This window comes from Rhinopithecus roxellana, chromosome 1, assembly GCF_007565055.1.
Source record: "Rhinopithecus roxellana isolate Shanxi Qingling chromosome 1, ASM756505v1, whole genome shotgun sequence".
Lineage (NCBI taxonomy): Eukaryota > Metazoa > Chordata > Mammalia > Primates > Cercopithecidae > Rhinopithecus > Rhinopithecus roxellana.
In genome coordinates this window covers 34308137-34324705 of record NC_044549.1, presented here as the reverse complement: position 1 = coordinate 34324705, position 16569 = coordinate 34308137, and the positions used below count along the sequence as shown (strand labels likewise).

Here is a 16569-nt window from a genome sequence, read left to right as displayed (position 1 = left end):
TTGTCTAATAGAATTTTCTGGGTTGATGAAAATGTTCTGTATCTGCTCCATCCAGAATGGTGGCCACTGGTCACATGGGGCTAGTGAGCACCTGATGTGGCTTGTGTGACTGAGAAATTAAAATTTTAAATTGTATTTAATTTTAATTAAATTTGAATAGCCACATATGACTAGAAGCTGCCATATTGGACAATATTGCTGTAGTATTTCCCATCATAAATATTTTCCTCTAGCTATTGATTTATTTCTCCTTTTCTTTACAGCCATGCTTCTTGAACGAGTAGTGTGTGTGTGTGTGTGTGTATTTGTATTTGTGTGCAGTTTCATTTCATTTTCTGATCTCCCATTCATTCCTTATTTTAAAGTGTTTATTCTAATTAATATTTGTATATGGTTTTAAAAAAAGTACTGTCAATTTAACCCAGAGAAAGACTCTCTGAAAGAAACTGATATTTATTTGGGATTGAGCATTGCAATGGGAATATGGTGGGCATATTCAGGGAAGTAAAGGAAGACAAGAGTTTTTAAAGGGGAAATGAGGAGGATTATCTAAGTTGTTCTGAGACAACTATCCTTGGCTACAAGGATGAGTAACAAGGGGTGGCATCAATCTAAGATTGGTTGTTGGGCAGATGTCCTCGCATAATTATTTTTTGTGTAAGATTGTGGAGGCCTTTGTGCAAGGTTCTGGTTTTTGAAATCTCTTGAATAGTTGTTATCAGTCATACATGCATGAGAACCCTTCCTTCCTGGCTCTTTAAGGCTCCACTTATCAGTCACTTGTGTCTGATAAAGTGACTCTGATAAAGTCACTTGTGCTCTGACACAAATTGCTCAATTTTTTTTTCTTTTGAGATGGAGTTTCGCTCTTATCGCCCAGGCTGGAGTGCAATGGTGCAATCTCAGCTTACTGCAACCTCTGCCTCCTGGGTTCAAGCTGTTCTCCTGCCTCAACCTCTGCCTCTTGGATTCAAGCTATTCTCCTGCGTCAGCCTCCTGAGTAGCTGGGATTACAGTCGTGCACCATCACGGCTGGCTAATTTTTTTTTTTTTTTTTTGGTATTATTAGTATAGACTGAGTTTCACTATGTTGGCCATAGTGATCTCGAACTCCTGACCTCAGGTGATCCGCCCACCTCGGCCTTGCAAAGTGCTGGTATTACAGGATTGAGCCACCACGCCCAGCCAAATGACTCCATTTTCATTCTGACAACTTTCACAGTACATTCCCCTAAAGGCAGTCATTTTTATTCCAATTTGATTTTTGTTTATTTGGTAATTGTCTCCGTAATTAATATAAAATATTTTTGCATCTCTTTTCTTGAGATACCAACTTTACATAATAATTATAGACTCTCCCTATGAAAGAAGAGAGTGTAATTCACCATAACACCTACTTCCCTTCTCTACTCTGGATAGTTTTGTTTTTGTTTTTAATCTTTTTTGTTACTTTAAATACTTTCTATTTCTTTTTTAACTTTAGATAGTATTTCTTGACTTACACTACATGAAATACTAGCATCCCTTCCCTTCTGCTTTACCTCTGTTTTCTACCTCCCACCTTCAGTTAATTATCTTTTCCCTTTCACAGTATTGTTTGATTACATTAACCTTCTCTTCCATTGCAACAACTGTGTTTTCTGTGTCTTGTCTATATACATGTTGACAAGTGAAAACAAATAAATAACCATTACATTTTCTTTTTGAATACTGCCAGTGCTTGTGCCAAACAAAGGAAAAAGTTCTTAAGAAAATCAAGGTGAATTCTTATTTCATGTTATGAGAGCTCAGACTTTTTTTGCTATATATTTATACTATAACTTTCTTGTACAGTTTTTGCTTTGTGTAGACTTTCAAATTGCCTTTACTCTTTTGTTGACAAAAGAATAATGTGCTTTCACCATATCTTCAAGTCCTTTTTGTCATACTGTCTGTGGCGTGGAATCTGCTTTCATACCAGAGACACCGTCTCAAAGCCCTTTAAACTTGCTGCAGCCTTCACTGATTGCTTATTGCTTGCTGGGCCTTCTGCATAGCTCTCATCCTGGGTCTTGGTATCATTGCACACCTGAATTGGGTCACCTGTTTTCTCTTATTATTTGGTTTTCTTTCACAATTTTCTGAAAGAAATAATCAGAAAAAGCATATGCAAGGTAAACTCTGAGTTCTTGAAATTCTGAAGATGTTTTCGTTTTTCTCTTACACTTGATTGATAATGTGGCTAAAGAATTCTAGGTCAAGAGTTCTTTTTCCTGAGAAATTAAAGGCATTATTCCATTGGTTTCTAGTATTCAGTGTTCAGTTGAGATGTCTGATAATGAGATGTCTTTTATTTCTTTATATTGGACCTACTTTTTTTTTCTGAGAAAGCTTTTAGGATCTCGTTTTTATCCTGAAATTGCACAAGGTATGGCTAAATATGGGTTTTTACCTTCTTGCACTGTGAGACACTAGTTGGACCTTTAAGTCTGAAGACATACGACTTTCTTCAGTTTGGGGGAAAATTTATGTTGATCGATGGGATTTTCTTATGTATTTGTCCTCATATCTTACTTTTTAGATTCTGGAAGATTTTTTCACTTTATATTCAAGCCTGTCTTTTGGATTTTTAAAATTTCATCAATTGTATTTTTAGTTTCCAAGCAAGAGCCCTTACTTGTCTGATTGTCCTTTTTTCATTGACACTTACTATGAATGCAGTATCTTCCAGAAACTTTTCTGAGGATACTAGTTAGAATTCTACTATGAATTTTCTTTCATTTTCTTCTGTACCTGAATTTTCTTTTCTTCTTGATCTGTTCGGTTTCCCTGTCTTGGCTTTTTTCTTTTGTGCTGCTGGTTTTTTCCTATTGTTCATTTGTATTTAAGAATGAATAAGTTCAATATTATAGGTAGTTGTCATACATTTTCTTTTCTGTGATGTAGATAAGTCTAGATCTATTTTCCCAGTAGACTTTCCCTTATGTGGTTGCTTTGTGTATATGGGTACGATTTGCTAACTATGGGTTTCCTTTTAGAATATGTAACTAGGATCCAGCCATTCACTTGGGGTGCTCACATTTACTGTTTCCATCCTTGATTTTTTGCTTAGGAGGACAGTTCAGGGAAGTGGTGTGCAGCAGCTTGACTGGAAAAAGCGTACAGTAGACAAATTTTCAAGTAATTCCCCAGATTTCAGTTCTACTTCTCATTTTTTTCCTCTGTACCTGTCAGCTTTGTGACTGCAGCCTTTTCAGGGTCCTCCCCACCCCCAGATACTGGCTTTCACCTGTCATTTCCTTGTAATGTATATGTATTCTGGAGTATGGTTTCTGCTCAGTTGTACTCTTTTACATGCTGTCCATCTACTCCCAGTCTTCCAGAGATTTGCTGAAATATCTTGTTTGCTAATGATTCTCTTCCCAGACTATTCTATTTACTGATTGTGAGTTTATTTCCTTTTATATGTTCTTGCTGTCAATGAAAAGAGGTGAGATAAATGTGTGCTCAGTCTGTAGTCTTGAACTAGAAGCATCCCTCCTTTCAATTAGGGCATTCCATCTAAACTACTTTTGCTAAGGGCTCCAGTGGCCTCCCTGTTACTAAGTCCAGGGTACGTTTTTCTGTCCTTATGTTTCCAGGTCTGACAGTGGTATTATGTACAATTAACCACTTTGTTTCTTTGATGCCATGTTGGTGTAATATTTTCCTTATCTTTCCGACTGCTCCATTTTAGTCTGCTTTGGTGGTTTTTCCCTCCTTTACCTGACCCTACATGTTGAGTTCCTCATATCTTGATGCTGGTTGTTTTCTCCCTCTACTCTTCTCTCTGGATAATCTCACTCATTCTCATGGCTTCTAATACCTTCTAAATGTCAGTGACTTTCAGTTTGATATCTTAGACCAGATGTCTCTCTTGATTTTTAAACCCATGTATCCATCTGCTTGGATGGATACACAGATGAATCCTAGGGTACCTTAAGTTCTTGATAAGCCCTCCTTCCCCTAAGTCTATCCTTTGCCTTCAGCATCTCAGTAAATGTGATCACCATCCACTCAAGATATGTGTCTTCTTGATCTGTGTGTTTTTCTCACTCCCCATTTCTAGTTCATTGCTGTCAGTTCTTTGCCAAAATATTTCTCAAATTTATTTAGTTCTCATCATCTCTAATGCCAATACACCTTAGTCAAAGCTACTGTCATCTTTCTTCTAGACTATTACAATTGCTTCCTGGATTTTCTGCTTCCATTTCTACTATCCTCCAATTATCCACAGCATTTAAGAAATTTAAATCAAATCATTGCCAGATGTTCTCTAGGTTTTCATTGCTCTTAGATTAAATTACAAAATGTTTAACATGGTCTGAAAGGCTTGCCAGAAATGGCCACTGCACACTTCTCTAATCTCCTGCTTTTCCAGTTCTCTCCTTGTTGCTATCCTACAGGTAGGCTGGCCTCATTTCTTTGCTCTTTCCTATTTTTTGAGCCTTCACATATGTTGCTGTTTCTACCTGTAATGTCCTTTGCTGTAGTTCCTATTACATATGTAATCAATGTAATCATTTAAAAATTTTACTTCCTCAGAGAGGCCTATCCTGGCTATCTGCAGTTTAAATTGGGTACTTATACCTGCTTCCTCATTCCCCAAGATTCCCAGATGTGAATTAATGTATGTGTTACAATGTGAACTTGACAGATGGTTTTTCACAAGGGTACTGACAAATGCTTTAAGGAACATGGTAAGTCTCTGTACTTGATTACGAGGGGTGACATTGCTGGTGTGTTCTCTGCTGAAGCGTTCAGAAGCCAAACACTTCTACTGAAATACTTTTCTAACTACCATGGTAGGCTAATGAGATGAGTATAGTGTCAATCTATGGGAAAATAATACATGTTTGTTATTTTTAAATTCTATCTATAGTATTGAGAAGGACTGTTCAAACTCGTCCTGCTCCACGACCTCCTCCAACTGTGGAAATAATTGAGAAGGAACAAAATTGGGAAGAGAAGACCTTACCTGTTGATACAGATATTCAGAATTCAAGTGAAGAGAATCGTCTGTTCACTCAGAGGTGGAGAGTCTCTCATATGGGAGAAGATTTGGAGAACAAAACTCAGGCTTCTTTTGTTAACCTCCCACAGCCCCTCTGCAATTCCCATTCCAACACTCAACAGTCAAGAAGCCCCACATTCTCAGAAGAGCTCCCAGTACTGGGAGATGGACAGCAGCTGAGAACAAATGAGGCATTAATACAAAGAAAGGACATAATGGCACAAATGGCTGATTTGACATTGCAGAATTCAGCTATGAAGGCACATACGAATAATATTATTGAGCCTAGAGGAGAGCAAGGGGATGGACTCCGGGAGTTGAATAAACAAGAAAGTGCAAGTGACATGACTTCTGTGAGTACCATTTAAGGATTGATTAGGGACATACAGGAATTTAAATAGGAACTTTAGCTTGGGCATCTTAAGAAACTTATTTTCAGAAGTGATCCTAGAAAGCTTTGAGGCTAGATGGCTTATGCTTTGGCATGTCTTCAATACAATAGGTCCTGGTTATTTATCAGTCTATTGTACATACAAGACAAGACAGCATAAAAGGAAAATTATATAAATGAAAATAGGACAAAGATAAAATGTGAAGGTAAGCTAAGATTAAGTTAGGATGAAGTTTTAAGTATCAAGTATAGAATTAATATTACTTGAATGTTTGCCACATAACCACATGTTAATTGAAAGTATTTTTATTCTTAAAATGGCTCATAAAAGAGTATTGGCCCTCAAATCATGAGTAGTTAATTTTTGAGGACATAGAATGGATTTTCGTATAGAAATGAGGTGGTTTTTTCGTTTCGTTTTGGTGTGTGTGTGTGTGTGTGTGTGTGTGTGTGTTTTGAGACGGAGTCTCGCTCTATTGCCCAAGCTGGAGTGCAATGGCATGATCTTGGCTCACTGCAACCTTTGCCTCCCAGGTTCAAGTGATTCTCCTGCCTCAGCCTCCTGAGTAATTGGGATTATAGGCACACGCCACCACACCTGGCTAATTTTTGTATTTTTAATAGAGATGGGGTTTCACCATGTTGATCAGGTTAGTCTTGAACTCCTGACCTCATGATCTGCCTGCCTCAGTCTCCCAAAGTGCTGGGATTACAGGCATGAGCCACTGTGCCCAGCCTGTTTTGCTTTTTGGAGATGGAGTCTCACTCTGTCGCTCAGGCTGGAGTGCAGTGGCATGATCTCGGCTCCCTGCAACCTCCGCCTCCTGGATTCAAGTGATTCTCCTGCCTCAGCCTCCCAAGTAGCTGGGATTACAGGTGCACACCACCACACCTGGTGAATTTTTGTATTTTTTGTAGAGATGGGGTTTCACCATGTTGGCCAGGCTGGTCTTGAACTCCTGACCACAAGTGATCTGTTTGCGTCGGCCTCCCAAAGTGCTGGACTTACAGGCATGAGCCACCCTGCACCTGGCCAGGAGTAACGTTTTAAAGGATTATTAAAGCCAGACTTTAATATGCATATTAATCATCTGGGGATCTTGCTGAAATGTGGTTTCTGATTGAGTAGGTCTAGGGTAGGACCTGTGCATTTCTAATAAGTTCCCAAATGATGCCAGTGCTGCTGGTCTGAGGACCGCGCTTTGAGTAGCAAAGGTCTGCATATTATAGTGCAGGATTTTTGTAAGTTAAATAAACTTTGTGGGCTAACCTGGTAACCTAAATCTTCATTTCGTTGTTTCTGGGTGAGATAGGAAGTCTGAATTCCAGCTAGGGAGGGTTTATAAAAGACCTCCAAATGCTGGTTCCAGTGACGGTAGACACTTTCTTTTACCCCTTCTAGAGCCAAAGCAGCTCCTGTCATGTTTCTGATAGGAGGAGCTGGATACTGTCAGTGGGGATTAGAAGCTCCTGAGGTGACCATGTTCATAAGGGCTTTAACAATGGTGGTTGGAGGGCTTTGGTGAGGAAGGTCTGGGTAAGGTGGGCCATAGAGTAAGGGCCTTCTCTGTCAGCACTGGCTCATGGGGAATAAGGACAATATGGGTACTGAATCATAGAAGTAGTAGACAGAAGGAACTGGCAGAAGAGGAGACAGAAAGGAATATTGCTAGTAGAGGGCAGCCATTGGTAGTGGTGTATATGAGTAAATACCAACTGCTTCAATTTTGAGTCATTGGGAGGCATTTATATATTTGTAGTTTTGAAGATTATTCATAACAGGCAACTCTTGGTTTAAAAAAGATAGCAGAGTCTAATGTTTTGCTTGCCTCTTTTTCTAATTAGTATATAGATCAAGCTAGAAGGGACTATCTAATATTTCTGTCTTCACTACCCTCTTTTAATTGGAAATATAAAATGATCTTTAATTCATACTGATTTTCCTATTTATTTATTTATTACTAATAGATATAGGCTAAAAATCAGTGGCTTTTATTAGAGATTTTTTTTCCCAAAAAGAAATGAAATAACTAGGACTGAAACAATGACGTAAGTAGGAATAATGAAATGATTAGGAATGACATAAGCACATTTGTGGGGGAATTTTCAAATTAAACTTACGCTATATTTTTGGGGTGGCTATTTTTTACCCTACCTCTCATATTTCTTTCCAATCACCAACTATTCTTGAATCAGATATCTTAGGCCAAAAGTGGCCTGGGGAGGCTGACATATGGTTAGAAGGAGTGACAAGATTCCCAGAATCTTTGCCAAGTGGTGCGTATTTGAAGATTGTAATTATAGAAACTTCTGTTTCAAAGATAGCAGATCCTCTTTTGTAATCTGTCAAACCCCAAATCTGTCTTCAAAGATGTGTGGCATTTACTTAGAGACCAGCTCACTGGGAGTAGGCTCTTTGCTCATGTGATCTTTTGTGCAGCTCTGCAAATACTAAGAGACACAGAAAAGCTTTTCCCAGAATATGTGCTTAGACAAAGGGACTGTAAATTCTATTGTGTGCTCACTATTCACATTTATATAGAATAAGGGCTGTGAATACTAACTTGCTGGCACTTAGTAAGTCAAAATTGTATGAGACCGAGGCAGGTGGATCATGAGGTCAGGAGATTGAGACCATCCTGGCTAACATGGTGAAACCCCATCTCTACTAAAAATACAAAAAAAAAAATTAGCTGGGCGCGGTGGTGGGCACCTGTAGTCCCAGCTACTCGGGAGATTGAGGCAGGAGAATGGCATGAACCCGGGAGGTGGAGGATGCAGTGAGCTGAAATCACGCCACTGCACTCCAGCCTGGGTGACAGAGCAAGACTACATCTCAAAAAATAAAAATAAAAATAATAAAATAAATCGTGTGAGAGATTTTTCAGTATTCAATTTGTACTTTTTTTTTCTCTCTCTCTCTCAAAGACTTTTCCAGTGGCACCATCTCTAGCACCAGGTAGCATGGAGGAACGGATTGCAGAATTGAATCGGCAAAGTATGGAGGCTCGTGGAAAACTACTGCAGTTGATAGAGCAGCAGAAACTTGTTGGTTTGAATCTTTCTCCACCAACGTTACCTGTTCAATTACCTCTCAGAGCATGGACTGGTTGGTCACAAATTCATAATTTAAAAACTAGAAATATGAAGGTTTTCACTTTTCTTGGTTTTGCAAGTTTATATTGAATCAAAAGAAATATCAGAGCATATATTTTGGTGCCTTCAATTTTACACAGAAAGAAACAGCCATAACTCACAGGATAAGTGACAGAAATGGGATTAGAAGGCAGATCTCCTGATTCTTTCTATCCTGTGATGCCTATAGTTAATCTTCGGTGTCTGAGTTCCTAAATTATCCTACATCTAAATGGTATTCATTATAGTGTACGGTTCACTTAGATCATATGCTGCAACTAAGCATGAAATACCTGAATGTTAATTTAGAATTTCATCAGCAACAGATTACAACTTATTCTGTAAAACAGTTAAAGCATTTTCACTCATTAATTAAATTTTCTGTTACATTTAGGAATGTGAAAAGCTAGAGGGGATTCTGAATAATAAAATAGTAACTGAAAAACTTGTCATAGTATTCACATTCAAAACGATGCTGATGAAACGAAGTAAATATCAAGTTGTTTTTATCAGAAATTGCATTATTAAGGCCCTCAAGGGACAGAGCTATATGAAGAGTACAGAGAGATTGATTTTGGTCCAGTAAAAGAGAAGGCTGTAATTGTCAGGAATAGAAAAAGCTCCATGTACTAGTAATTGATGTATTCTCTGAGATGTTCAAACATTGGTGTTTGAGGGGAACTCAAGTATGTCTTATTTCTGGTTGAAGTAGGTTACCTTTAAGGTATCTTCCAATAAGAGTTTTCCCCTCAGAAATTATTTCCTTTTTGAAATACAGACACAGAAAGCAGACTCTTTTGGAAATTGCTGGAAAAAGATGGTAATGCATTTCCCCACGGCCCTCTCTCTTTGTTTATTCTAGGCTTCCTCAAATGACAGTTTTGTCTACTGTTCTTCATAGTTACGAAGCCTAAAGACAACTTCTGATTAGAATAAATAAATGAATTAACTGTGTATGAAAATGTGCTATGTGCCTGCCATGTGTGGGCTTGAATACTCTAGCATTTGAGTAGGGGAGCAGGCAACAAACAAATCAATATTTGGGATAATATCAGTTAGTGCTAAGTGCAAGGAAGAAAAATAAAGCAGGTCAGCCTTAAGAATAATTTTGTGTTTAAATGTACATCTTCCATTTCAGTATTTCTGTATGGTTAAAATATGCTTTTATTTATGTTATATAATTTAGTCCTCAACACACCTTTAGAGTAGACAGGGCTAATATTATACCTATTTGACAAATAAGTAAACTGGGAGGCACAAAGAGGTTATGTGATTTATCAAGTTACAAAGCAAGTTGTGGATTTGCAACTATGTTCTTTCCTGTCCAGTGATTTATTTCTAAAGTATTCTTTTTATAAGTAAAATTCTTGTATTTATTTAAAAAAACCTTTGTGGACTATAATGATAAAAATAAAAACAAACCATATGCCATGAAAAACCTCTTTTGTTTTCTAGGGTAACTGAGGAATATTTTGTAAAATTAAATAGGGTTTTATTACCTCGTAAAGCTAGGAAGTCACACAAAGCCAGGAGCCTCTGTGAAACTGCCTATGATGAACATAAAGTCTTTCATTAGTAAATACTTAATAAATATATGCTGATTGATAGCCTACTTCTGAAATATGGAAAATATTCATAATTATGCTTGCTATTGGCCATATGGAGCTCTTCAGCCAACTTTCCTCTCCTATTTCAGTGTCTTCAGTAATAGTCATAATGTGATTGATTTAAAAGATTTAAAGTTTTGCTGAATGACTTCAGAAATTTTCTTTTTCCTTTTTTTGGAGAAAACTTTAGGTAAGCTCTTTTGGACAAAGATCTCAAGTTCTTTAGAGCTAGCTCTTAATTTCTGTTTTTCACCTGCAGAGCTGACATGATGCCACTTGTCTGAAGATTCTGGCTCTCTGTGAACTGGCATGCTACTGAATTAACACTAGTAACTAAAGTTTCTTATCTCACAGTTCAGTAAAAAAAAAAAGAAAAATCAAGTGTATCTTGGGCTAAGATTAAAAAATACGGAAAGAACCACCAAATTTGTAATGTGCAATTTTCAGTAAGATAGAAATTGAGTGAAATTTTTATTTCATTGAAAGGTAATGAAACTAATACTTATTTTTATATTTTAGAAGGAGCAAAGAGGACAATTGAGGTATCTATTCCAGGAGCAGAAGCCCCAGAAAGCTCAAAATGTAGTACTGTCTCTCCCGTCAGTGGGATAAATACAAGAAGGTAAGTTGCAGTGTGAATATTTACTTTAAAAGAAAAAAAAGAAAAAAGAATTTGGTATGTATTTATTCTCTTTGTGTAAAAAGGAAGTGTACAATATCTGACTTAGGTTGAGACAGACTCGTGCAAAGAGAGTAAAATAATTGGAAAAGAGAATTTTGAGGGGAAAGGGAGTGAGGAATAAACTTTAAGTTGAAAGGCATGGGTTTGCTACTGAAAACAAAAATGAGATAACACATATGTAGAGTATTTATGGGTTACAAAATTAGGAGGTGATGTGTGACAGGACAGCTGAATTGACCAATAGTATTTTCCTCCTTCACAGTAAATGAAACTGAAGCTCTCAGAGCTAATGGGGTGATTTGTCTAGATGGGTCATATGATTGGTAAATAGTGACACTAAGGACATACCTGGCCTTTCTCTCTCTACTCTGCATCCTTACTATTGTACTGTGCTGTTCCAGGTCTTGTTACTCTTCTACTACCTGGACCTTCTTCCCCATCCCTGCACGTTCATTATTGAAAACTTATCCATATAATATTGTAATGGCAGATACATGTCATTATACATTTGTGAAAACCCACAGAATGTATAACACAGAGAGTGAACCCTAATGTAAACTATGGACTTCAGTCAATTATAACGTATAAATACTAGATCATCCATTGTAATAGATTTGTCACACTAATGCAAGATCTTAATAATAGGGGAAACTGTGTGTGTGTTGGAGGTGGGGTTTAAGGGGTATATGGGAACTCTGTACTTTCCACTCATCTTTCCAAAAACGTAAAACAGCTCTAAAAAGTAAATTGTATTTGTATTAGTCCGTTTTCATGTTGCTGATAAAAACATAATTGAGATTGGGAAGAAAAAGAGGTTTAATTGGACTTACAGTTTCACATGGCTGGAGAGGCTTCAAAATCATGGTGGGAGGCGAAGGACACTTCTAACATGGTGGCAGCAAGAGAAAATGAGGAAGAAGCAAAAGCAGAAACCCCTGATAAACCTATCAGATCTCATGAGACTTATTTATCATGAGAATAGCATGGGAAAGATCGGCCCCCATGATTCAGTTACCTCCCCATGAGTCCCTCCCACAACACGGGGGAATTCTGGGAGATACAATTCAAGTTGAGATTTTGGTGGGGACACAGCCAAAGCATATCACTATTAATGAACAAATAAAGACTTACAGGTTGGTGAAAATAAGTTACAAATAATTTACCTCATTTGGACCTAAGTCAGCCATTTGTTTTCAAGCTCTTGCCAGTATTGAGAATTGTCAGTTGTTTGCATAGTCTTTTAAGGTTAATAATGATAACTCACTATCTCACTCTGTTTTATTTTTCATAAATAGATCTTCCGGGGCTGCTAGTAATTCTTGTTCTCCACTAAATGCCACCTCAGGAAGTGGGAGATTCACACCTCTTAATCCAAGAGCAAAGGTACACGTTAAAATGTAATTGTGAAATGTATATAGGGGTGAGGGTAGAAGTGATTTCCATTCTTAACTATCATTCCTGTTATCCTAAAGCTGATATGGTATTCTTAACAGAAAAGAGATACTAATTTACCTTCATTAGGAAAAACAAGCCATATACTTCTTCTGTTTTCTAGGGTAACTAAGGAACAAGGTAAAATTCAGTAGGATATTCAGCAGTCCTTAAAGGCTGGAAATTACTGGTTTCAGGTAGAGCTTCCCAAATATTATGGCAGGACACACAGGTGTGCCTTGAATGGGTTGTAGATCTACTGAGCTATTGGTTCCCCCAGTCCTTGTCCCTGGGTGGGGTCTGGGACAGCCAGAGCAGTGGGTCCACTCACTTTTCCTCTCACTTGATCCCTGTGTGCCATATCTGACTGTGCCATTGGTTAGATAGGTTATGGTCCCAGGGAAAAACAAATGTTTTAATGTGCTCTTCATGTATTTTGTTGTGCCATAGGTATGTATAGAAGCTAAGTATTTCACAGTATATTCAAAATTTTTGCAGAAGACTTTTTTTCTGTGGTGCTAGTACAGTAAAATATAGTTCCTTTGAGTGGTTATAGTAAATTGTGAGGATATCTTTAAAATTATAAGAATTAATTTTGTAGACTTGAGCCAACAACTGTCTGACATTGGGAAAATCTTTGCATTTCTTATTACTGAGTTCAGTAATTAGATCAAAGAGTGGGTGCTTATAGCCCAAATTAAATGATAGGGGAAAGATATTAAATGATAGGGGAATGATAGATACCCGAATTGTCCAATTCTGGGACATTTGTTCTTTGCTACTTCTTATATTCTACAAAAGCTTTAAAGTAAGCTATTTTATATAAATTATTCTTAGTTCCTGGAATTTAGTACATTTAATTTACTAAGAACAAATAGCTGCCTTTTTATCATTTTAAAAATTTATGCTTATGATATCTATAAAACACTGGACTTAAAAAAATTACGACTCCTAAATCAGTAAGAGGATCTGTTGACCAAGTAGTCAGTTATTTGATAGTATCTCTATTAGAGAATAAACATTGCCAATAGCAATTTAATTTCCAGTACCATTCAATGGCACAGGATGACTTTGTTTTATGCACTTGGTCTAAATGATCTGTAAATCTTGAGTAGTCTCATGTTTCTGATTACCATCTAAATTTTCTCTGTGTCTTTGTTCAACAGATTGAGAAACAGAATGAAGAAGGCTGGTTTGCTCTTTCTACCCATGTATCATAAGTGAAGTCAAGTCTCACTGAGTTTGTTCTTAATAATTTATTACTCCCCTTTCCCTGCTCTGACTTTCAAGTTTTTATATCCTTCTTTCAGATAAAACCTACAAAGATCTTGTGAATTAGTACTAATGAAACGGAGAAATAAAGCAATTATTTTTTGATTTTCTCAAATAAGTTTTCAACAACCAACTGACCTACAGCTCCCTGTGAATGAAATTTTGACTGTAGAGAAGTTAAAGCTTTGTATTTTAATACTTTCTTAAATATTTTAAGGGTCTTTTAAAATACATTTTTACCTTTATCATCTTTATTCAGGGTTTTTTGAGGTTTAGTGTATCTTAGTTGATCCATTTATTTTTTTATTTTCCTGAAGAACTAATTTGCTTTGCGTGTAACTTACAATAAAATTCCTCTGTATGATTAGAGTCTGGCTTTCAGGAAAATGTAACACCCACTCTTCTTTCTTTTTTCTTGGGAAGTCATTGCTGTTCATCACTTTTTCCATCAAGTGAAATATACAGCCTTAAAAAAATAGGCCTGGGAGTGTTTGTTTATATTTGCTTAAGCAGGTAAGAGTGGTTGCATTTATTATAAAATCTTATGTAGCTTTTAAAGTGTGAAAATGTCATCAATAATAGTAATGCAAATCAAATAAAAAATGATTCTAGAGCTCAAATACCTAAATGTGGTAACATTGATTTATTGGTATATTTAATGTTTCAAACAATTAAATAGAAAAAGTTGCAATCAATTTTCCCAGCCCTGAATTTAAGCAGATCTTTCAGGGTAGATTTTTCTCTTTTTTTTCCTTTCCTTTCCTTTTTTTTTTTTTTTTTGAGACAGAGTCTCGCTTTATTGCTCAGGCTGGAGTGCAGTTGTGTGATCTGGTTCACTGCAACCTCAGTCTGCCAGTTTCAAGCAATCCTCTTGCCTCAGCCTCCTGAGTAGCTAGGATTATAGGTATACACCACCATGCCCAGCTAATTTGTATATTTTCAGTAGAGATGGGGTTTCACCATGTTGGCCAGGCTGGTTTTGAACTCCTGACCTCAAATGATCCACCTGCCTTGGTTTCTCAAAGTGCTGGGATTACAGGTGTGAGCCACTGCACCTGGCTTAGGATAGATTTTTCCAGGGTACCCATTTGGTTCTGAGATGTTGATTTCTATTTTAAACTTGTTTTTTGAATGATCTCTGCTCCTTGGCTCTATGATAGGAATTCTCAACCTGAGTGAGCAATTCAAACTGAGATTACTTGTGTTTACTCATATATTTGGATAACATATGACTTCTCCCGTATGCCCCAGAAAGCTGCTAATAACTTGCTCAACCTGAAATTTACAGTTTTCCAAATTACAGGTTGGCAGAGATACTAGATTGATAACATCCACAGTTATGATATAATCATTCTTATGCTGTAAACAAAATGATTTTGGTTAGCAGAATTTGATAACTGTTAACTACCTACTAGGCACTATTGTAGCCACTTTATGTGCTTCATGACATCTTATGAGATAGGTACTATTATCCTCGTTTTGCGGATGAGGAAACTGAGGTTCAAGGAGGTATTTTCTCAAGGTCACACAACTAGGGAGTGGTGGCACTAGAATGGGAACATAGGCAGTCTTTCTCCAAAGCCTATGTTGTGCTGCCTCTTGATGGAGAGTAAACCTGTTTTACAGTGTGTGTAGTATGGAAGCAGCATAATAATAAGAATAGCTGTTCCTTATTGAGCCATTACTGTGGCAGACACTGTACTATAAGCTGCAATATCACCATTATCTCATTTGAATCTCATAGTAGCCCTATGAATTAGAGGTATGTAAATGCTTCCTCCTCTCCCAGCACCTTTACAGATGAGGAAACTGAGCCCTAGAGGTGAAGAAAGTTGTCTGATGACAGAATGCTTGTTAAGAGGTGAAGCCAAGACTTGAAGCTCTTTCTTGCAGTTATTGGATTTCTCCTAATTTATGGGAACTAATACAGTACAGTAGCTAAGGATGCAAGTACTGAAACCAGAAATCTTGCCTCAAATGCCATTTCTGCCACTTGAGCTGTGTACTTTGGACAGATTAATCTCATCTTTCCCATTTGAAAGTCAGACATAATGTCTTCCCTAGAGGCTTGTAAGGATTAAGTGAGGCAAGTGTATGTAAATGGACTGAGCTCAGAGCTTGGCTCACAACACTCATTAATGATCACTGCCCAATATTTTTTGTGTATAAATAAATAGATACACTATTTCCCCCATGTTTCCATTTTTTAAAACATTGTATAGTGAATTTATTGTATCTTTCTCAGATTAACAATTGCACACAGTGCTTGAAATGTAGAGGTATTTCACCTGAAAAGATGTCTAGAGGTTGAAAGAAAGCATGCTGGGCATATGATTTGAAAATATAACTAACATGCTATTTAAAAATAAGTTTACCCTATGTTTTCTATATTTTCTGGCACCTAGATATATCATTTAATAAGTAATAGCAAGGATAATCATCTATTTTTTTAAGCCCTGGAAAACCTTGATTAAAGAGGACATGTCAGTATTGCAAATAAATGCATGGTATTTGTGTAACATTGTGGAAACTAATAAACACAAATTGTACTATAGCAATTTTTTCTTGCCAATTTTATTGACAAATAATTTATATACAATAAACGACATCCATTTAAAGAGAACAGTTTATTGGCTTTTGGCAGTTGTATATACCCATGAAATTACCACCACAATTAAGACACAGCATTTCTATCATTTCGAAGATTCCTTGTGTCTCTTCCAGTGCATCTCACTAAGTCCTAGGCAACCACTTTGCCCAAGTGTCTAGACTATCTTGGGTGTGGAATTACTTTGTGTATGTTTAACTTTTGAAGAAACCTCTCAAATAGTTTTCCAAAGTGGTTATGCCATTTTACATTCCCAACACCAGTGTATGTGAGTTCCAGTTGCTCCGTATCCTTCTGCATTTGGTGTTGGCAATCTTTGAAGTTTTACCCCTTCACGTGGATGTGGAGTTACGTGTATTGTGGTTTGTATTTCCCTTATGACTACTGTTAAGCATCTTTCCATGTGCTTAC

The 16569-nt window shown here is 37.0% G+C and overlaps 2 protein-coding genes across 7 annotated transcripts in view; both read left to right on the top strand.

Moving 5' to 3' along the window:
- Nucleotides 1–16108, top strand: part of SPICE1 (spindle and centriole associated protein 1) — a 76044-nt gene extending 59936 nt beyond the window's left edge. For all 3 annotated transcript variants that reach the window (XM_010361025.2, XM_030941138.1, XM_010361026.2), the window contains exons 14-18: nt 4901–5385; nt 8352–8532; nt 10685–10787; nt 12143–12230; nt 13445–16108. In XM_010361025.2, coding sequence (XP_010359327.1) covers nt 4901–5385; nt 8352–8532; nt 10685–10787; nt 12143–12230; nt 13445–13498 — 911 coding nt within the window. In that variant the 3' untranslated portion in view covers nt 13499–16108. The remainder of the gene's footprint in view (nt 1–4900; nt 5386–8351; nt 8533–10684; nt 10788–12142; nt 12231–13444) is intronic.
- The window catches only part of CFAP44 (cilia and flagella associated protein 44), a 149226-nt gene continuing 146587 nt past the window's right edge, over nt 13931–16569 (top strand). For all 4 annotated transcript variants that reach the window (XR_004060088.1, XM_030941084.1, XM_030941082.1 and 1 more), the window contains exon 1: nt 13931–14063. The gene's annotated coding sequence lies outside the window, so the exon portion shown is untranslated. The remainder of the gene's footprint in view (nt 14064–16569) is intronic.